At 36.0% G+C, this 23,159-nt stretch overlaps 2 protein-coding genes across 2 annotated transcripts in view; one reads left to right on the top strand and one right to left on the bottom strand.

Annotated features, from left to right (window-relative positions):
* Window positions 1-1,331: 1,331 nt before the first annotated feature.
* On the bottom strand, window positions 1,332-4,995 carry LOC149414897 (uncharacterized). Its single transcript, XM_089642890.1, has 2 exons — window positions 4,799-4,995; window positions 1,332-4,438 (listed from the first exon to the last, which is right to left on the bottom strand). The coding sequence occupies exons 1-2, from the start codon at window positions 4,946-4,948 to the stop codon at window positions 1,988-1,990; spliced, it is 2,601 nt and encodes an 866-aa protein (XP_089499016.1). The 5' UTR covers window positions 4,949-4,995; the 3' UTR covers window positions 1,332-1,987.
* Window positions 4,996-19,374: 14,379 nt separating this feature from the next.
* The window catches only part of LOC149414896 (DNA-dependent protein kinase catalytic subunit-like), a 124,894-nt gene continuing 121,109 nt past the window's right edge, over window positions 19,375-23,159 (top strand). Inside the window, exons 1-2 of the mRNA XM_089643484.1 lie at window positions 19,375-19,760; window positions 21,355-21,548. Of these exons, the coding sequence (XP_089499610.1) occupies window positions 19,628-19,760; window positions 21,355-21,548 (327 nt within the window). The 5' untranslated portion in view covers window positions 19,375-19,627. The remainder of the gene's footprint in view (window positions 19,761-21,354; window positions 21,549-23,159) is intronic.

The following is a 23,159-nucleotide window of genomic DNA, read 5'->3' as shown; positions in this document are numbered from 1 at the left end:
GTAACTCGTTACCTATTAGATTTACAAAAAAAAACTTTCGACAACAAATGTAGGTAATTTAGTTGTCTTTAAGTTTGCCCTCAACAATTTGGTTGTAAAAACGACCACTTCACAATTATTTTGAAAAAAACAAATTTTGGCACCTTCAATCCAAGATGGCGGGTCGAGCTCGACCCTCCCAAGGTCGAAAACTTTTTTTTTTCCTTAGAGTCCCAATCTTAACAACATATATCAAAATCGCTACTACCTAACCTTTTGCAAGGTAAAACTCCCCACTGACTGGACTATATCCCGTTTCTATGTAATACATCTATACCTGAAGACTTATCAAATGAGTGATCTTTATCTATTAAATGTGTTGCAAATTCCTAAAAACCTGCGTTTGAGTGCTTTAAACAATGAATGCAGTAAAACGATACATAGAGGAACGATTGATGTAATCTATTTTTGTGAGTTTTGTTTGAAATTAATTCGAGACTGGATGAAATAAACGACAAATGCAGGAAAATGATTATTCGGGGGGCGATCGATCGAGACTTCACTGTAGTGATTTTTGTTTACCTACAAAATCTATTAACATACATAATCTGCCATTAAAAATAAATAAACTAAGGAACTAGATTAAAACAGATTCTTTTTTAATATGTAGTTATCAGTCCTAGCCATAAATAATATTTCTTGCGCAATGGAACCATACCATAATAGTTTTTGCACAGTGACTCCCCTGCGGGTGATGCACGCCATCTCACTCGCTCGCGCTATTCCCAAACCTGCATGAGGGGTTAAGTCGTCAGGACGTCCATCGCCGCTCGTCACACGTGGTAAGTCAGTAAAATTCTGGTTGTCGACCGTAGGCCACGTTCCTTGGTGAATGAAAAGGTTTTTTTCATTCATCAAGGAACGTGGAAAACGCCGCATCCTTAGACATAAAAACTGGAGTAAGACAGCAGGCTTGCTGATGATGATGAAGCCATTCTCATTGGAGCCTTAGAGCGGGTTGTTTCACAGAATTTCAAGTGTAACATTGTCATCAAACGGCCATTCAGCGCCATTATGTTTTTTTGACATTTGAAAGGTCCCCTTTAAATGCCCATTGAAGTCTGTTTCAGCTTTTGAACAAATTTGTGATCAGTAGAAGATAACTGTCATGCTTGTCAGCTTATCATATTTTTTTAAAAAAGCTGAAATGCATATAGAATCGGCTTGTAACGAGGACTTATCAATTTAAAAAAATAAAAATTGGCGCTGAATATCCATTTGTAATACGTGAATTTCTGCAAAACAACTGGGCCTAAGCTGGTTTAATTATGTTTAAATGAATGCAATTGAAAAATATTACAAAATATCAGTTTATTCAATTCAAATTACAAAAACAACCACTTTAAAGTCAACGTGATTTATCTTACAACCTGATAGTCTCGGGTCGATCGATCATTTTAGACGACCCTTGTCAATCACAACCCACTGGTGAAGTAATTGGGTACTTTTAAACACAGATAGATCGATGTACCTTGTATATCAATATGTATAAAGTATGTGACTGGGCATCTCGAGTCACATTCTCGCGACACAGAAATAGAGATGGTATCTGAAATGAGCTGTGACTGCTGTTCCAGATTCCAGTTAGCGGAGACTTATAAGTGGATTACACAGACCTTCCAGACAGAGACGGTTCCCGCTTGCGGGAAGGTTTATCAATATGCTAATTGCTATCATGATCCAATTTAGATACTAGGTACAAGCTTACCATCTCTATTTCCGTTGAGAAGCCCGGTCTACAAAATTTATACATGTATCATCATATCACTCATCGATCAAATGATGTAATCTTTTTTTTAAAATTAACCCAATCGATCATTGGTGGTTGGTGATCGGGTTAAAATGATTGAGTATCGACCCATGACTACAACATAATCACGCAAACGATTCACCATAGAGTTAACGATAATTTATTATAAATAACGATTATTCACAACAGCTTCCTTTATCACGTCGTGGCATTTTCTTCAACTTTATTTGTACTAGTTAGATTTGTGAACTCTTCGTCATCCAGGACATAGAAGACTTGGCCATTGTCATCGGTGAAGACTTGGACTCCGTTGAAAGAAGACAGATCCGTCGTGGCGTCTTCACCGTTGGAGTCGTCTCCTTCGATTATGATGTAACTCTCGTCTTCGTCGTCTTGAAGATTCTCCAGGCCGAGGTTATTCAGAACCTCCATGGAAACCATGGAATTGGTACTCAAGCTGTTAGATCCGAGTATGCTGATCCCACTGACTTTCTTGTTGGCGGGATTCAATTTAGTGAACTTGGGTGTTACTTTTGTCTTTGGAGTTTTCGCCGGGACTTTGTCGGGCATGTTTCGCTTCAGCATCAGCTTATCGCGGATTTCAGCCGGGCTCTGATTGTGTTTTGCGTGCATTTTCAAGTGTCGCATCAACTTGACGCGCGTAGGGAATCCTTTTCCGCAAACGTCGCATATGTAAGGTTTGAAATTAGTATGAGTACGCATGTGGATAGTTAAATGTCCTGATTCATAAAACGCTTTGTCACACTCCATGCATTTGAACTTCTTGGTTTTAAAGTGGTATAAAAGATGACGCCGCCTTTCGGCGTTGCTGTAAAAAGCTTTAGCGCAAAAGTTGCATGGGAATCTGCGCACGCCCAAATGTGACTGTTCGTGACGTTTAAGCTGATTGTTAGAATAAAAAGCTTTGCCGCATTTTTCACAACAATGCTTCGATCCTTCCGTATGTCTCTTTTTGTGCATTTTCAATGTTTCGATGTTGGAAAAGGTCTTATTGCATGTCGTACAAACTAGCGGGGCAGTAACGAAATGCGTTCTTTCGTGATATAGTAGGTCTTGTTTCTTCTTTAAGATTTGTCCGCAGCAGAAACACGGGTATTGATCCGAATTCACTTTGACATGATTTGCCATGTGTTCGGATAACTTCTCCATGAGAGCGAATGATTTGTAGCAGATGACGCAATCAAACGGCCGTATCCCCAGATGCTTCCTCTGGTGTATGATGAAGAGGTGTCTGTCATTGAAGTTTTCAGCGCAGAATTCGCATCTAAACAAAGGCTGGTTTTGTTCGATGCCAGGAATTGAAGTATTGCCGCAAATGAAATGAGATTCCGAGTGTTGGATCAATAAGTTCATATCGCACTCTCTGAACTCAGTCAGACAAAGGTGGCACATGTAGGTTCTGAACTTGAGCAATTGCTTTTCACCGCATCCTTCTACGACCTGAGTATTGTCACTTTCGTTGATGAGAATGGAGCTGATCTCCGTAATGCGCGGTGCGAGTTCATCTTGAACCAGTGCCTTTGTGTAGGTTTCTCTTTCCTTTGCCAGCATCCGGGCAAATATAATATCGGGAGTTTCATTATCGTTGTCCTCAAATTTAATCGGGGGAACTCTCGGGACAGCGGCTTCATTACTTGGGAGCAAACTGAAGATACTACCGTACTCCTCAGTTATGGTTTCAGTATTTGAAGACATTTGATCTGTAAAGTTATCGCAGATAAAATTTTCGGGAGTCACTTGGTCTACGGCATCTTCCTTCTTCACAAAGGTGACTCCGCGGCTTGCCAACTTCTTTATTAAACAATCGGGATCGATCTCCGCATCGCAATCGATGCGCTCATTCTTATCTTTGATAATTTTGATTTCTTCCTTCAGTTTTTTGAAGTCAATATTCTGCGAACTTTTCAAGAATTTAGTTATATCGTCAAACCCATTTTGACCCCCGTCTTCGTCGTTATCCAAGACCTGAAAGATGTCTTGCAGTGCTTCGGAGTTGTTATCGGAAAAGGATATATTATAAATCTTGGGATCTGTGCTTCCATCGTGCAGCTTAATATTGAAGGCGCTGTCTGCGAGATTGATATTATCACCATTGGATAAAACAGAGTTCAAGTCTTTGGATAGCAGATTACTTTGCTGTGAATCAACAATGCCTTCCTCAGACAGGCCGATGGACATGTAATTATCTGTGTTTTTATAAACGTCCGAATCTTCGGCCATTTCCGAATAACTAACATTGTTGACATTGATGTAGCCATCTTGCGGATTGACGAGAAGATCAGAACTAGATATGCCGGAGACGAGGTGATCTTTGAACAAGGAACTGATGGAGTTCGCTACTTCATCATCATCGGCATTACCGTGATCTTTACTCTTGTACTTGATGAAAGATTTCTCCTTTTCTTTGTTGATTATTTTGGTGGGCGAGTACAGTATAGTGGTAGCGGTGGACGGGCCCGGGTCTGTCTGTATAAAGTTGCTATTATCTGTTTCATTGGGGTCTACGCCGATGCACTGACACAGGAGGTAGTATGAGTTTTCAATCTGCTCCCGGAACTTGACGAATTTGTCAATCTTCTCGCTGCAGGCTTGGCAAATCAACCCCGGCAGACCATCGTCAGGTAATATCTAAAAGTAAATAAAAACAAGAAAATCAGATAATGTTAGATATACCAACAGCATGAGATAGAAATAATACAAAAATGATATCTGAAACATTCAAATTTGCGAAATTTAACGACTCTATGAACAATTTTAACGAACAAAGTGGTTTTTGTGACATGTTTGTTTAAAGAATCGATTACACTACCGTTTTTATTACCCCCTAATATGGCGTAAAATTGAATAGTTAAATTGGCAATCTATAGTAGATTAACCGCTCCTGTGCTTGAATAGCGGAAAATGCATGAATGCGCCATTTGCGCATTTATTTTCACAGGAATTACGAAAAATAGAGGAAAAAATAAAAAATTAACCTCGTAAACATACCTGCACGGATGCAAGAGATAAAATGCGCTCAGTCCAAGCGGATTGACCGTTGACATCGTAGATACTAGTCATCAACCCATCCTGGTTTAGGCAGAGGCGACATACATTCTCGAGATTGATATTCAATATTATGTCCAGTAATTTCGACATGAACACAAAATAGCCAAATGACAAATGACAGAAGCAAATAGCGTCAACAAAATGTTTTGTTTCTTCTACTTTTCCATAGACAAAATACTGCTATCAAAAGGCCCGTTCCCACTTCCGTTTTCAAATCGGAGGCGGGTCCCGTTTTAAAAACGGATGCTTTACGGCCCTGTTCACACTTCCGTTTTAAAAAAGGATCCGTTTTAAAATCGGATCATACTCTACAAAAACAAATAATTGTCAATTCAACCAAAACATTTTATTTGCTCATTCTTCAGTAATAGTGCGCAATGGACGACGATGAAGCTCTTGTTGTCATGTGGTACTTATTAAAAAGAAGACAAAAAAGGGAAAAGAAAATTTTGGGTACACCCAATCATAACTGAAAGATTTTCTGTAGGAATTTTCCAAGTGTTAATTGGTGAGTTGAGAAGTGATGAACTAAAGTTCTTTAATTATTTTAGAATAATAATGATTGGATTATTTATATAGCGCCGTTTTCACCGTGAGAAAATCACCTCAAGGGCGCTTAATGGCTTAAGAGAATGTCTATCACTTCCTTTAATCATCGCCATAATATTTTTCACCTGAATACATTTATAAATAATATCGCCTACTTTAGCCCTCTGACCCAGATGTGTCGACTATATAACAAGATAGAGTGTGCTGAAATAAATATTTTCGTCGATAATTTGTACGGATTCAGAAAAAAAGTTCTGGCGCTATTAAAAAATATAAGCTAATTCATTGTGTCAATTTTCTCTCTATGCATACCTCTCGTATTTCTTATGCCTCTTACCACTTGTAATAATGTATAATGTAATGTGTTACTTGAGCGAGCTTGTATATGATTGTGTATTTTATTTTTATTTTTTGATGTTTTTGTTTTCTAATTGTATGTATCTGTATTTAATTGTATGTATCTGTATTTAATTTTTTGTATCTTTATTTAATTGTAGATTTTTGTAATTGTACAATAACTGAGTTTTTATAAGTGGATTGTTCTCACGTAAGTGTGATCATCTGTAAAAACCCAGTATAAATAAATAAATAAATAAATAAATAAATCTACTGGAATGAGTTTCAGAGAGCTTAACATATCAAAATACAAAATTGAGAGAGTGCATTTGTCCTGAAGAAAGGCTATCGATATTTTAAAGTAAGAAAACAATAACAACTCAAATATTTTTTTATTATGTGTTTATTAAACTAATACGCTCTTCGGTGAATCGTGTATCTAATTAAAGCTTTAAAATTAAAAAATAAATAAAATATAAATTTTGATATACAAAAGTTGTGTACACCAAGTGTTTTGTTTTTATTTAGTTAAAAATAAAATATTTCTCTACTCTTTCTTCGACCAGTGGTATTAAATTTTCGGGATTTATTTCCTTATCCATTATTGTAGTTTTGATTTATTTACTTAACAAAATAACCAAATACAAGCACGCAGCGTGCCTGCTTCCTTGCGACAGGGAGCGGGCGGGGAGGGGTCGGGGTGTGGCGGGGACTCTGCCGGAACGACTAGACAAGTGTGAACAGCTCCATACAACACTATGAGCGAGCGTGTTCCGAAACGATTTGAAAACGGACGCACTGCGCTGGCGATCCATCCGACAAAAAATGTCGGATCCGTTTTCAAATTGTGTCGGACAAGTGTGAACAGCTCCATACATCCACTACAGCCACTAGGACATCCGTTTTTAAAACGGGACCCGCCTCCGTTTTGGGAACGGAAGTGGGAACGGGCCCAAAAGATTCTTATCACTATTCCGAAATTTCAGCCCGTTTTGTACCGTAGAGCGTGAAGCAATGCTTCTAAAGTTCGAACCCAAGTCTGAAATGAGCGTCCATAAAAATCATGATATTTCTAAAAATACAACTTTATGGAGATTTTGTGACTGAATTCGATTTGGACAATTATTCTTATAACTGATCCGAAATTAAATCCCGTTTGGTACAATAGAGCCTGAAAAAACTGCTTCTAAAGTTCGAACCCAAGTCTGAAATTAGCGTCCATAAAAATCATGATTTATCTAAAAATACAACTTTATGCAGATTTTGTGACCGAATTCGATTTGGACAATGATTCTTATAACAGTTCCAAAATTAAATTCCCTTTGGAAGCATAGAGCCTGAAAAAACTGCTTCCATGGTTCGAAACAAGTCTGGAATCGGAGACCATAAAAATCATAATTTATCTAAAAATAAAACTAAATGGAGATTTTATGAATGAATTCGATTTGAACAATGATTCTTATGACTGTTCTGAAATTAAATGCCATTTCGTACCATAGAGCCTGAAAAAACTGCTTCTTAATTTCGAACCCAAGTCTGAAATTAGCGTCCATAAAAATCATGATTTTCTAAAAATAACACTTTATGCAGATTTTTTTGACTATATTCGATTTGGACAGTGATTCTTATCATTGTTCCGAAACAAAATCCCGTTTGGTACCATAGAGTCTGAAAAAACTGCTTCTAAAGATCGAACCCAAGTCTGAAATCAGCGACCATAAAAATCATAATTTTTCTAAAATAACAACTAAATGGAGATTTTATGAATGAATTCGATTTGAACAATGATTCTAAACACAGTTCCGAAATAAAATAATATTTCGTACCATAGAGCCTGAAATAACTGCTTCTAAAGTTCGAACCCAAGTCTGAAATTAGCGTCCATAAAAATCATGATTTTCTAAAAATAACAGTTTATGCAGATTTTGTAACGGAATTTGATTTGGACCATGATTCTTTACACAATTTCAAAATTTAATTCCGTTTGGGGTACCATGGAGCCTGAAAAAACTGCTTCAAAAATTCGAACCCAAGTCTGAAATGAACGTCCATAAAAATAATGATTTTTTTAAGAATCAAACTTTATGGAGATTTAGTGACTGAATTCGATTTGTACCACGATTCTTAACGGTATTCCGAAATTTCACCCCGTTTTTTCCCATAGAGCCTGAAAAAACTGCTTTCAAAGTTCGAACCCAAGTCTGAAATAAACGTCCAGAAAAAAAAAAAATTATTCTATAAATCCAATTCTATGGAGATTTTTTGACTGAATTCGATTTATACCACGATTCTTAACACTTTTCCAAAATTTCAGCACGTTTTGTCCCATAGAGCCTGAAGAAACTGCTTCCAAAGTTCGAACCCAAGTCTGAAATTAGCGTCCATAAAAATCATGATTTTTCTAAAAATACAAATTTATGGAGATTTTGTGACTGAATTCGATTTGGACAATTATTCTTTTAACTGTTCCGAAATAAAATCCCGTTTGGTACCATAGAGCCTGAAAAAGTCTGAAATTAGCGTCCATAAAAATCATGATTTATCTAAAAATACAACTTTATGCAGATTTTGTGACGGAATTCAATTTGGACAAAGTTTCTTATCACAGTTCCAAAATTAAATTCCCTTTGGAACCATAGAGCCTGAAAAAACTCCTTCCATATTTCGAAACAAGTCTGAAATCAGCGTCCAAAAAATACATAATTTTTCTAAAAATCCAACTTTATGGAGATTTTTTGAATGAATCCGATTTATACCACGATTCTTAACACTTTTCCGAAATTTCAGCCCGTTTTGTCCCATAGAGCCGGAAGAAACTGCTTCCAAAGTTCGAACCCAAGTCTGAAATAAACGGCAGGAAAAAACATGATTTTTCTATAAATCCAATTCTATGGAGATTTTGTGACTGAATTCGATTTATACCGCAATTCTTAACACGTTTCCAAAATTTCAGCCCGATTTGTCCCATAGAGTCTGAAAAAACAGCGTCCAAAGTTTGAACCCAAGTCTGAAATGAACGTCCATAAAAATCATGATTTTTCTAATAATCAAACTTAATGGAGATATTGTGACTGATTTCGATTTGTACCACGATTCTTACCACTTCTCCAAAATTTCAGCCCATTTGGTACCATAGAGCCTGAGAAAACTGCATCAAAAGTTCGAACCCAAGTCTGAAATAAACGTCCATAAAAATCATGATTTTTTTTAAAATCCATCTTAATCGAAATATTTTGGCTGATTTCGAATCGGAGCATGATTCTTAACACTTTTCCGAAATTTCAGCCCGTTTTTTCCCATAGAGCCTGAAAAAACTTCTTCCAAAGTTTGAACCCAAGTCTGAAATGAGCATCAATAAAAATCATGATTTTTTTAAAAATCTATGTTTATGGAGATTTTCTGAATGATTTCGATTCGGAGCATGATTCTTATCACTGTTCCAAAATTTCAGCCCGTTTTGTCCCATAGGGCCTGACAAAACAGCTTCCAAAGTTCGAACCCAAGTCTGAAATGAACGTCCATAAAAATCATGATTTTACTAAGAATCTAATTTTATGGAGATTTTGTGACTGATTTCGATTTGTACCACGATTTTTACCACTTCTCCAAAATTTTGGCCCATTTGGTACAATAGAGACTGAGCAAACTGCTTCAAAAGTTCGAACCCAAGTCTGAAATAAACGTCCAGAAAAAACATGATTTTTCTATAAATCCAATTTTATGGAGATTTTTAGACTTAATTCGATTTATACCACGATTCTTAAAACTTTTCCAAAATTTCAGCCCGTTTTGTCCCATAGAACCTGAGAAAACAGATTCCAAAGTTCGAACCCAAGTCTGAAATGTACGTCCATTAAAATCATGATTTTTTTTAAAATCCATCTAAATGGAGATTTTTTTGGCTTATTTCGATTCGGAGCATGATTTTTAACACTATTCCAAAATTTCAGCCCATTTTGTCTCATAGAGCCAGAGAAAACTGCTTCAAAAGTTCGAACCCAAGTCTGAAATGAACGTCCATAAAAATTATGATTTTTCTAAGATTCAAACTTTATGTAGATTTAGTAACTGAATTCGATTTTGTACCACGATTCTTATCGTTATTCCGAAATTTCAGCCCGTTTTTGCCCATAGAGCCTGAAAAAACTGCTTCCAAAGTTCGAACCCAAGTCTGAAATTAGCGTCCATAAAAATCATGATTTTCTCTAAAAATCCAACTTTATGGAGATTTTGGGACCGAATTCGATTAATACCGCAATTCTTAACACGTTTCCAAAATTTCAGCCCGTTTTGTCCCATAGAGTCTGAAAAAACAGCGTCCAAAGTTTGAACCCAAGTCTGAAATGAACGTCCATAAAAATCATGATTTTTCTAAGAATCTAATTTTATGGAGATTTTGTGACTGATTTCGATTTGTACCACGATTCTTACCACTTCTCCAAAATTTCGGCCCATTTGGTACAATAGAGACTGAGCAAACTGCTTCAAAAGTTCGAACCCAAGTCTGAAATAAACGTCCAGAAAAAACATGATTTTTCTATAAATCCAATTTTATGGAGATTTTTAGACTTAATTCGATTTATACCACGATTCTTAAAACTTTTCCAATATTGCAGCCCGTTTTGTCCCATAGAACCTGAGAAAACAGATTCCAAAGTTCGAACCCAAGTCTGAAATGAACTGTTAGAATATGGCAATATAAATGCAATACTGTTTAACCTTGTTCTCAGGGGCGTATAACTCCCGCATGACCTTGTAACCCTGATGGGAGGAGTTATTCAATACCCAAATTCTTATAGACAAAGCTGTTGTGGCTGAAAGCTCAGATCTCATTGGCTTAGAGCAAAAATTGTAGTTTGATCTCTCGCTCTCTACCATAGCGACTTGTGTAACAGAAAGAGAAGCTAAGCATGCTTTATGCTCCGATAAAAATTAACGGTAATTTCCAAGACGCCATTTCGTAAGTTGAAAAGTCAGTTGATGTTTGTACGTAAATATTTTGAATTTTCTTTCACCCATCTAAAAATAATGTTACGTGCTAGAATTCTTCAAGGTGATGAATTAATGCCGTGTTGTGTTAAAGTGTGTTATCCGGTCTATCTCCACCAATTGAAAGAAGGACCCGAACGCGTTGTAAAATACAGGTACTAACCTCTCGTTCTTTGATACAATGTTCCTGATTTCTGAATGTACTTCATTGGCTAATAATTTAATTAATTTTCCTTTTCAGACCTATCCGTATTCCGACGCGATACAATACCACGTATTAAGATGCTAAAACTGCTAAAAAAAGCCACGATTACAACATACAAGGTCATTTAAACCTCTCCAGAATTGCATCATGTAAGTATTCAGATTTAACCAGCATTTTCCATGATGTTTGCTGACGACAGAGCTGTGGAAATTATATGAAACCCTTGCAGGAGAATTTGAATAACTTCTAGTGCTGTGGCAATAATAATGAACACTTAAATTTGTTGAATATGTATTTTGTGTATATATTCTTGTATTTTTGTGCAAGGTCAAATTAAATCCTATTAAGTTGTTGCAGTAAGACAGAAATCCTGGGTTCGATTCCTAGTTGAGACCGTTACTTTTTATTTTTCTGTGTCTTGTTCTGTTTCATGTTTTGTTTAGATATATTAGTTTTATCTTCTACTTCAATGATAAATCAATGCTCAATACATCGGTTGTACTGACCCTGTTTTGTATTACTGTCCATTGTCTTTTTGAAAATAAAAAGTATTTTTATGTGTGCATAGCTGTGGGTTTTTTATTTTCCTTTTCCTGCATTCCAATATTTTTATTTTTAAAATATAATTTTTGTGGGCTATTGAATGAACGATGTTCGCTGGGTGTAGTTATATTGTTTATGGTTACACTTTTTTTAAATGGCCTTGAGATTTATTTATGGTCCACGATATATTTACCTGTCTGGACCAAACGACCGTTTTATCTGTGGTCGTCTGTGGTTAAGGGGGTGACAAAATGGCGCCATACAAAAAGCCCGAAGATATCGATCTAGAGAGTGGTTTATTTATGCTTGTTCTATTGTCTATTACTGAGAAGAGACAAGAGACCTGTCAAAGTGTACATTTGTTGAAGAAGAATAAAGTCATTACTGAAATAAACTGAACCCCTTTTTATTGAAATAATCACAGGTTACGGGCCCAGAGTCGCTAATCTGTTGATGAAGTTAAAAGTACGCAAAATAAATCAACGGGAGTGAATATCAGCGAAAAGTGAGGTTAGGTTGCCGGAACGCGTGCAGAAAATTTTCGTTGAGAAGGATAAAATACCACTGATATATCTGATCAGGCAAGGCAGGATAGCAAAATGGAAGGAAACGTGATGACTACCAATGTATTGAAGTTGGAAGGGGCAAGGAATTGGAATATTTGGAAATTTCAAACGACAGTACTTCTCAGAGGACAGGGATGGCTGGACATTGTTGAAGGGCGCACTATGAAACCTGAAGATGTTACCGCGCGAACTACTTGGGAGACAAAAGATGCTAAAGCTCAGACGCTACTGGTTACGAGAATGTCGGAAAACGTTATGCTACATATCATATCGTGCACAACTTCGGCTGCAATGTGGAGTAAGCTTCTAAGTGTATATGAACAGAAGTCGGAAACCAGTATCCATATTATCCAACAAAGATTCTTTCAATACAGATATGAGAAAGGCACCGAAATGTCAGTTTTTCTCTCTAAAATTCAAGAGATGCAAAATCAGTTAAAACAAATGGGCGAGGATATGTCTGATAAATTTATAATAACTAAAGTCTTAATGAGCTTGCCAGATGAATATAAACATTTTATATCGGCGTGGGAATCGGCGCCAGACGACAAACAAACGTTCGATAATTTAGTAGCCAGGTTATTAATTGAAGAGGAAAGGGTGAAAGTTAAAAGTGATGAAATACAAGATACTTCGTCCTCATCTGCGTTCGTAGCTAAAAGAAATATTAAGTGTTACATGTGTGGTAAAGTCGGACATTTACAATCTGAGTGTAGAAGTAATCGAGACAGTGAGAAAAAGTTAAACGAACGTAAATGTTTTTATTGTGGAAAATTCGGGCATTATAAGGCACAGTGTCGGTTTAAAAAGTCAAAGGAAGATAAGAAAACAAGTAATGCTTTTGTAGTGTTGAATTCCTCGCATACAAATTATGAACAATCAAAGTGGTTAGTTGACTCTGGAGCGAGCGAACACATGTGCAACGATCGCTCTTTATTTACATCATTTTCAAATGTTCCGCAAAAGTCAGTTATTGTTGGAAATGGAGCTATCATTAGTGTGTTAGGCTGTGGACAGATGGCGGTACAAGTATATAATGGGACTGAATGGATAAATTCAACCATAAACAGCGTTTTGTTCGTTCCGGATCTGAAGTCCAATTTATTTTCTGTGAAATGCGCAGCTGACCGCGGATACACTATGGTCACAAGTGACAGTTCGTGTTTATTTTATAAAAATGGCGTTGTTTGTGCGATAGCAAGTCGAGTAGACAGTTCATACTATATGGATTTTCGTTTCAAATGCGAGGTCGCAAGTGTTGCTAATATTATTAAAAATGACCTATACGAGTGGCATGAGAAATTCGCACATCAAAACTTTGATTACGTAAAGAAAGCATTGCAGAAAAATAACATTGAAGTAAAACAAACTGACGTACCCCAATGTGAAAGTTGCTTGACAGGAAAGATACACCGGCTACCATTTAAGAGGAGTGAGCATGTGAGCACAAAAACATGTGAAATCATACATGGGGATACTTGTGGACCCATGGAAGAAAAATCAATTGGCGGGTCGAGATATTTTGTCGTTCTAAAGGATGACTATTCTAACTTTAGAAGTGTGTATTTCGTTGAAGCAAAACACGAGATTAAGCGCTGTTTGGAGGATTTTATAAATAAAGCCGAAAATACTACTGGAAACAAAGTCAAGATATTTCGGAGTGACAATGGGCTAGAATTCATAAATAGAGATGTAAAGGAAATATTTTCCAAGCGTGGAATAACCCACCAGACTACTGTTCCCTATACTCCCGAACAAAATGGGAAAGCTGAAAGGGAAAATAGAACCCTAGTTGAAGCAGCACGAACAATGCTACACGCGAAGAATTTACCTAAGAAATTGTGGGCAGAAGCGGTAAATACTGCTGCTTTTGTCTTGAATAGAACTGGGAAAGGTAAAGAAGGAAATTCTCCATATGAAATATGGACAAATAGTAGTTTTGATGTTCATCAACTGAAGGCATTTGGTTCACCAGTGTATGCACACATCCCAAAAGAGAAAAGAAGGAAATGGGATAAGAAAAGTGAGAAGGGTTTGATGGTAGGTTATGCTGAAAACGTCAAAGGCTATAGAATTTACTTCCCTAAGAAAAACAGCGTAGATGTAAAGAGAGATGTAATTTTCTTAAGTCAAGAGGAAACAGAAGAAATTGAGGATGTGTCGGATCAGAATACTCAAACTTTGCTGACATCAGAAGAAACAGTGGAAGAACAAAAGGTTGCTGAATGTGAGGAAACTCAAGTTACTCAAAATGACAGTCATACAAATCTCACTGAAAACAGTTTTTTATGTGAAAGTGAAAGTGAATATGAGCCATGTGATGATGAACTATCAGACCTAGATGAAACATTGTTACCTCAAAATGAAAGAAGCAAGCGGGTGAGGAAACCGACAACATTCTATCAATGTCAAAATGTTGTAAGTGAAGAAAATGAGCCAGTGACATACAAAGAAGCTATGGAAAGAAGCGATGCAAATAGGTGGAAAGAGGCAATAAGTAGAGAATTGCAAACTTTAGAAGAGAATAATACTTGGGATTTTTGTAATGCACCAGTACATGAAAAGGTAGTAAGTAGCAAGTGGGTTTTTAAGATTAAAAAAAATGGTAATGTGAAGCAGTATAAGGCTAGGCTAGTTGCAAGGGGGTTTGAACAAAATGGTTGTTTTGATTTAAGTGACATTTACGCTCCTGTGGCTAAATTATCAACATTTAGAATTTTTGTAGCGATAGCGACTAAATTAAATTTACCTATATATCAAATGGATGTAGTAGGGGCGCTTTTGTATGGCGATATAGACAAGGAAGTCTATATTAAATTGCCAGAAGGGGCTTATTCTGAGGGAAATAATATTGTAAAGCTAAATAAGTCACTGTACGGTTTAAAGAGTTCACCAAAGTGTTGGAACATAAAATTCAATTCTATAGTAAATAAGGAGGGTTTTGTTAAATCTTAATGTGACTCATGTTTATATTTAAAGTATTATGACAATGAGAAAATGTACATTTTACTTAATGTCGATGACATTTTAATTTTTGGTACAAATGAGGAAGATATTTCTAAATTTAAGAGTATATTATGTAAAGAGTTTAAAATGAAAGACTTAGGGCTAATATCAAATTTCCTAGGTATAAATGTAAAGCAAAATTTGAAAACTGGTATTACAGAGTTAGATCAGAGAGAATATTTGGAGAATATTTAAAAAAGATTTAATATGCAAAATTGTAAGCCTATGTTAACCCCTATGGACTCTAATTTTAACACTAAAATATTTGTAAAAGACAGTATTGCTGTAGACAACAGTATTCAGAATTTGTGCAGACAAATGATAGGATGTCTAATGTATGCTGCATCAGGTACCAGGCCTGATTTGTGTTTTCCGGTTTCTATGTTAAGTAGGTATCAAACCTGCGCCAACAATGAGCTATTAAGTGCATTAAAGAGAGTGTTAAGATATATAATGTATAGTCTAAATTATAAGTTAATTTATAAATGTAATGATATCATTTTGGAAGGATATTGCGATGCTGATTGGGGTGGTGATATCAAGGACAGAAAATCCACCTCTGGTTATATACTTTTGATTTATAATTGTCTTGTCGCATGGAGTTCAAAGAAGCAGGCCTCTGTTTCTTTGTCATCCACTGAATCAGAATATATATCTATGAGCATGGCTGCTAGTGATGTGTCATGGCTTATAAATCTGCTAACTGAACTTGATTTTAAAAATATTTGCCCTGTTAATATATTTTGTGACAATCAGTCGGCAATTAATAAATGCAAATACAGATGCTATAAAGCGATTAAAACATGTAGATATTCGCTATCATTTTGTTAAGGAATTGGTCAGAGAAAATAAGATTTGTGTAAGATATGTTAACACAAATTTGCAACCAGCTGACATATTAACAAAAGCTTTGAGTAGAGAGCTGATTGTAAAACATTTAAATAAGTGTGGTGTTATGGCCAAAACTGTATAACATTATCAATGTTAATATAGGAATTATTATTAGTTTGTTTATGTTTAACAACTGTATTTACATTGAGAAGGGGTGTTAGAATATGGCAATATAAATGCAATTATCTTAGGTTGGCTATAAGGTATCTGTAAACATTGTTTTGTTGGCAATTATGTTTAACCTTGTCCTATTGTCTATTACTGAGAAGAGACCTGTCAATGTGTACATTTGTTAGAAGAAGAATAAAGTCATTACTGAATAAACTGAACCCTTTTTATTGAAATAATCACAGTTTTATTTGGAAAAAAGCATGGCGGTCGTGGTCAGCAAGAACTTGGAGCCTTGGTTAGTAAGCCATTTACTTACTGGAAGAAAGCTTTAGAGAGCTTTGATCACCATGCAGATACTAAGTATCATAAATTTGCTGTTGAGCAGGCAGCAAATTTTGCAAGGATCATGGAAGGAAAAACGTTTGATGTTATAGAGTGCATGAATGCAGAAAACAGTAAAATTGCCGAAGAGAACAGAAAAAGATTGAAAGCCATTGTTGAAACAACCTGAAAAAACCAGTAATGACTCCAGGATAAAAGAAAATCTTAACAAGATTACACAAACATTTCTGGGTGGGGAAAATAAAGGCACAATATTTCTGAGTGAATATGAGATATGGCACAATCACTGGAAATCTGTAGCACAAAAACCTGCAACTGTGATCGACACCATCCGATAACTGCGATGATCAGTTTTTCCCTTTAATAAAAAAGCTTCTAATTATTTTAGCCACACTCCCAGTGTCCACTGCAACCCCTGAAAGATCTTTCTCTACATTAAAGAGGTTAAAAACTTACCTAAGAAATAAAATGGGCGACGAAAGACTTACTGGTCTGGCTTTAATGAGCGTACACCGAGATCTGGCGGTGCAACTTGATTCCGAAGAAATTATTAATCAGTTAGCAATTAAACGTAAAAGACTAAATGTATTACTTTAAAGTAGTGTCCGACCGAACTTTCGGTTTCGGTTTCGGCCTAGTTTCGGCCAAAAAACGAGTTTCGGCTTAGTTTCGGTTTCGGCCGCCATCCAGCCGAAACTACGGCCGAAACCGAAACTGAATTCGGGAGATTTCGTCCTGCGGTCGGACATGTTCGGTGCACTGAACTGCGAGCCACGAAAACACTTTTTATTTTCATTATATTCAAATAAGTATTATTGCATTAAAAATATTTTGTCATTGTAGGTAGGATGGTACTTTTTAATTTTAATTATATTGTAGTTCATTAAAAAGAGTGCCATACAAAATGACCAGAGTTTAGAGGAAATTATTTTGTTCTTAAAATGAAAGAGTATTTTTTGTTTAGTGTAGGTAGGTACCTAAAGAAATTAGTGCACCTAAAAAAGTAATTTTGTTTTCTACCTTTTATTTTATGTTATTCGTTAATAATGTTCACACAGGTAATACCTAGATACTGTTTATTTTTTTATATTATTTACGAAGAAGTTATAACTTATTTAAAAAAGCACAACCATTTATTTGAAATAAGGAATGATAATTTTTAATTAATAGTAGTTGTAAAACAATGAATCTCGTGTCAGTTTTTTTTGTTTGAGAGAAAACTACATTTATTTTCATGTATAACTTGAATTTACAATATTTTGTTAGTGTTACTGTAGGTAGGTAGGTAATTTTTAATTTTAATTATATTGTAGTTCATTAAAAAGAGTGTCATAATAATACGACCAAAGTTTAAAAGAAATTATTTTGTTCTTAAGATGAAAGCTCTTCATTTAGCTTGAGAGAAAACGCTTATTTTTTTCATACATTAAGTATTATTTGCATTAAAAATATTTTGTTATTGTAGGTAGGATGATACTTTTTGATTTTAATTTTATAATTGTAGTTCATTAAAAAGAGTGCCTTACAATATGACCAAAGTTTAGAATAAATTATTTGGTTATGTGATTAAATAAAAGGTGTTTCAATTTTAAAACAAATTATTTGTTCTTAAGATGAAAGAGTATTTTTGTTTAGTGTACCTTAACAAATTAGGTATAAAAAAAAGTTATTTTGTTTTCCACCTTTTATTTTATGTTATTTCTTTTTTTATGTTATAAACGAAGCGATTTTATTTAAATAAGGAGCGATAATTATGTTATGTTTATTTTTAGTTCAAATATCAGAGACTGAATGATTTATATATATAATATTTAAAAATAAAGGCTGATTGATTACGACTGACTATTTTTTCCACGAAAACATGACCTTATATATATTTTTTTAATTTGCGGACCCCCCCCTTATCAAAGCTATATATACGTCCGTGGGAACAAGTAGTCGGTATTTGAAAACGGTTTGCGCCGCTTGCGGCTGAACAATGATGTATTGTTAGAAAAATTTCCCCAGATATGGGGAGAAAAATACTGTTTTTCTAATTTTTAAAATAATGGTAGGTACTGACACACTTGCGCTGTACTGTCATGGCTTGGGATGAGAATGTGTGCAGAAATAGGCCAAGCGTGGTCTGTAACAGGCATCAAGCTTGGAAAGTATTTATTTAAATATTTTACGTTGTTTTCGTAAAACAAATTTTGGCAAAAATTTTATCCTAAATCAGTAACTTTTTTTTAAATATCTGATAATTGATGGGTAAAAAATATACAGTTGCCAATATTTTACGGATTGCTTTATGCTTCATATAACGATTGAATGGATATCTTAGCTTATCCTCCGCTTCAAATCCAGATATTAAAGCTTCGAAACCAGGCGTGCAATGGTTCACATAGCCGACAATCTTACACAGGCGTGCTAAAACTAAAATACTTCTATTGTGCCCGATGGATTGCAATGGTTCACATAGCCGACAATCTTATACAGGTAGTGCCATCAAAATATGAATCCGTCCTTAACGGGATAGGAAATTCTTGAAAATTCATGTTTTCAGAAATTGTGTTGACAAAATCATTTGCTTGGTGTATCAGTATATTGACCTCGTTATAACAGTCAACAATTGTATGAAAATAAGGCTGAACTAAAATATCGTTTTGTAATTACTCTTTATAGCCGTGACATCGCTATTGTCGTGATCGTTATAACCAAGTTCGACTGTAATTCAATATATATAATATATTTCATGTAAAAATAATTGTTTTAACATTTAAATTTGAGGGACGTTTCAGATTGGTATATACTCTCAGTATCGCTCTGGTAAAATGCTACAAATCATCTTAAGACCATCATCCTAACAAAAAAACTTGTTTTCACACTGCTGGAGATAATATTATTTGTGGTGAACCAAGCAATACCCAATATCCCTAATCTGGGGAATTTCTGGTAAAATTTTTGGGAATGGCATCACTGAACTGTCAGCTGCTGAGAAGAGCGGCAAACTTACTATACCGAAAGTCTGAAAGTGCTGTCGGTTCTGTCCCAAAGTGTTTTTTTAATCTAATAATATTACACATTGCACAATCGTCTTATCTTAGATTGAATTATATCGGTTTGTTAACTCTCAAACTAAGCCACCAACAGTGTTAACATGGTGATAATCATGGAGTGTCAATAACACAACATGTCACTGGAAAATTGCTGTCGCGATTTATTATTTCATTATTGTATTTAATATTAAAAATGTCAGATATTCAGATATGGATAAAGCGCTTGAGGGAATCTCGGCAAAAATGTGATGGAGATGAGGCTGTACGGATTATTTCGAATATATCGGCTTATTTTGGTGAAGGAAATCTGACTGAATCTGAAATAGGTAAATATTTTCTTTGATGCTACAATTTATCAGACTATGAATTACAACTATTTCAGGGCACTCATTTTTCCTAGTCTCACAACAAAAATTCCTTTAATACTGTTACAAAACTTTGATAAATATTCTAATTTTATAATGATTTCAAAAGGAATTTTACAGATAATTATAGTAAAATATTCGTTAATTTGGCCGAATTCCGCTGTAATAACACTTGGTTTCAAATTAATTACAATAAGAATCAACCTTTTATGTCGGGGGAGATCGTTAAAGATGCATTAAAATTCCATTTTTCTCTTTTGTTTGAAGTTTGAAGGTTAGGAAATACCCATAAATTATTTTCAATTTAATTACTACTGGGAAAATCCGGCAAAATAGTGCCTACCTAAAAAGCATAGATTATTTAGGTATTGTTATTATTTTATTTAACCCTTAGGATACGACCAACTACAATAGCAGTTCAGTGAAATTATTACTACCTTCAGGTGCCATGCAATGTGCACTGTATAGACCTAGGTTTTATAAGTTTTTAACGCATTTCAATATTGTCCATGAAAATTCCTAAGTAAAACGGAGATGCCCGTCAATTATTTCGAATATAATTTTCAATATTATATTTAGCTTTGAGATATTTACAAAATATTAGCTGTCTTCTAAGGGCTATCCTAACCTAACGTATTCTATCCGTCTAATTATCATATAATTACCAATAACCCAAACTCAGAACCTTTTTGTGCATGTTATTCCATCTCTCCCGACTAAAATAGTTGTTTTCAGCAGTAATTAACACATTGTCGTCGGGACACGGCATTTGCCGTTTTTCGCGGACCGTCTGTCAACTGTGGGACACGGCAAATGCCGTTTTTGTCGACTGTCGGTTTTTGGCGGGAAACAGCATTATACGGGTTTGTTATCAGCGTGAAATACTATGATTCATAAGTGGAATGGGCTCTTCAATTAGGCGAGACAACCGCAAAAGACTCTTTTTTGACAAGAAGCAATTAAACATATGAGTTATTGAGTGTGCGCCTTCGACCTTAGGCGACACTGTTCAATTTACGCGATCAGATTTCACACATCCAGCGATTGTAAAATTGCGGGCATGGCAAATATATATTATTATTTATTATATAACTATATGATATGAATAAACATGTTATCTTTTACTTGGAATTTTCAAATATTGAATATTGAATGCTATTTACTGAACTAATTTCAGGTTTTTATATTCAGCTTTGAAATGTGGTGAAATTATGATGTAATCAAAGCAATTATAATTCATTTTTGATGATCAAATGTCATATATGATTTCTTTGAAAATTTCAATTGAAAATATTATTTGGTTTAGAAATTGTGTCAATTTTAGGCAAGCGATATATTTATGCGCTAATCGCGAAAAACACCCGCTATAGGCTAGAGTCTATTGTTTGAAGCGCCCGACTACAATGTGTTAAGTTGAAATCATTTAAATTAACCTAATCTAAAATAACCCGTCCTAACCTAACCTATAAAAACCCAACCTAACCTATAATAACCCAACCTAACCTATTGGGCAGCGGAATTCGGTAACCTTACCAAAACATTGTGTTATTTGCAGATTCGGCCATCCTGCATCTGTTTTCTAGAGTGTCCCCTACGAATGCAGATTACAACGGCCTGCCCTACTTCGTTGAGGGCACATTCACTCGGAAAGAGTTCGAAAGAGCAGTCTGTGGAATCTTCACCCTGTTCACCACATTGCTTGACAACTATTCCACTAAGCTTGATGAATATGTACAAGATATCGTCTCGGTATGTATTTCTCTGTCATCTAAAACAGAGGTGTTGAATTATTAACATAACGAACTCACATAGACGTGATTTTTTCTGTTTTGGGTAGACTTTTCTGACAGGCAAGCATGTCTGAACAAAATTGATAAAAATAACGTCGGTAAAAAAATTCTCGTCGCTCGCCTGTGACATCATGCTTGCTGCGCACATGCTCGCCCGTCAGTGGGCTGCTTTAAGCTCGCAACTGGTGTTGTGAGGATGAAAGAGAAACGAGGGGCGTTCATAATAATTTAGCCGTGTCACCCGTGGACATATTCTTTGAGTGGCGCTTTCTAATTCGTTCCGTTCATTTAGCTATGTATGATGTTACTTGTAACCAAAAGAACTGTTAACGATTAAATGGACTTTATCATTAACAATTTAATCAGCTATGTGAATTTAAAAAAAAAAATACTTCTGTAGCGGTTATGTCACCGCTCCTAGAGTCATCAAAATCATAACCAGACGGCATGTGTTAAAACAGCCGAGACAGCAATTATTCTTTCGAGACTTCAATAATAATATCGGTACCATCATACGTAGACTGCTGACTTGCATATAGGGTGATGCAAACGCCCAGACAATAAACCGAGTCAGCAGTTCTGCGGGTTCGAAGTCCAGACGCTACTCCAACCCGTGGTAGACGAGAACAAAGAAATCGGCAGCTATATAAGCGGTGGAGGACCTAAGTACATCAGTCAGTCATTCATTCCACATCACTCCAGTCAACAAGTGCGACGTGACATCATCCTACTCGAGATCTCCGACTCGGCGTAATGGAGGAATCGGCCACCATGGCCGGTTCCCCCTACGTCACGCTTCGATCCTTCTTCACCTCAAGTCAGTAGTCAGTAGTCAGTCATCATTCCGCCGTCAGTCTACCAGGATCAACGAGTGTTAACCCGCGCTAATCTTACTAGCGCAAAGGACAATTTACCCGGCTTCGCCCGTACAATCATTGACTCCATCGGGACACCATCATAGCGCCTCGGCCACGTCCATGGCCAGCGCTACTCGGATTACAAGCGCCCTGGTTCCAGTGTCTCTGACCAGCGCTTCTTCCACGCTACCATGACCACCACGAGGACACGCAGCATCCTCACTGATCTACATCGTTCCCGCTCAACCGCCTACAAGGTCCGCCGCACCTTCGGCCTTCCGTCAGCACTGGAGTATTGATTCCACAGATCGCCAGTGCCTGACAGTCATCGAGTCCCGGTCACCAGCGCCCGGCGTCGACTCACTGACCCGCGCTTGACCACCACATCATCGCAGCAACCGGAGTATTCAACATCTGTCCTACATCATCTCCTCGTCACGGCAACTGACTCGATAAATGTATTATCCTGACTCTTAATAAACACTGCAACAACAACATCCATATCTTACATTGTCTCACTACCAATTCCCAAACTTCATACCGACTCGTACAATTGATAAATATCTTAAATTTCTTTCTATCAAAACAACTACATTATGCAACAAATTATGACTACACTTTAGCAACAAAATGAACCATCTTGTTTAGTGTACTTTTTCAGAAGCTTGAACAACAAGTTTATATCAAGTTGGGTTATTAAGTTCATCTGTATC

The sequence above is a fragment of the Hesperophylax consimilis genome, chromosome 19 (assembly GCF_061612785.1).
Source record: "Hesperophylax consimilis isolate HC1 chromosome 19, BYU_Hcon_1.0, whole genome shotgun sequence".
NCBI lineage: Eukaryota > Metazoa > Arthropoda > Insecta > Trichoptera > Limnephilidae > Hesperophylax > Hesperophylax consimilis.
Note: the sequence above shows the minus strand (reverse complement) of the source record. Positions and strands in the feature narration are given on the sequence as shown.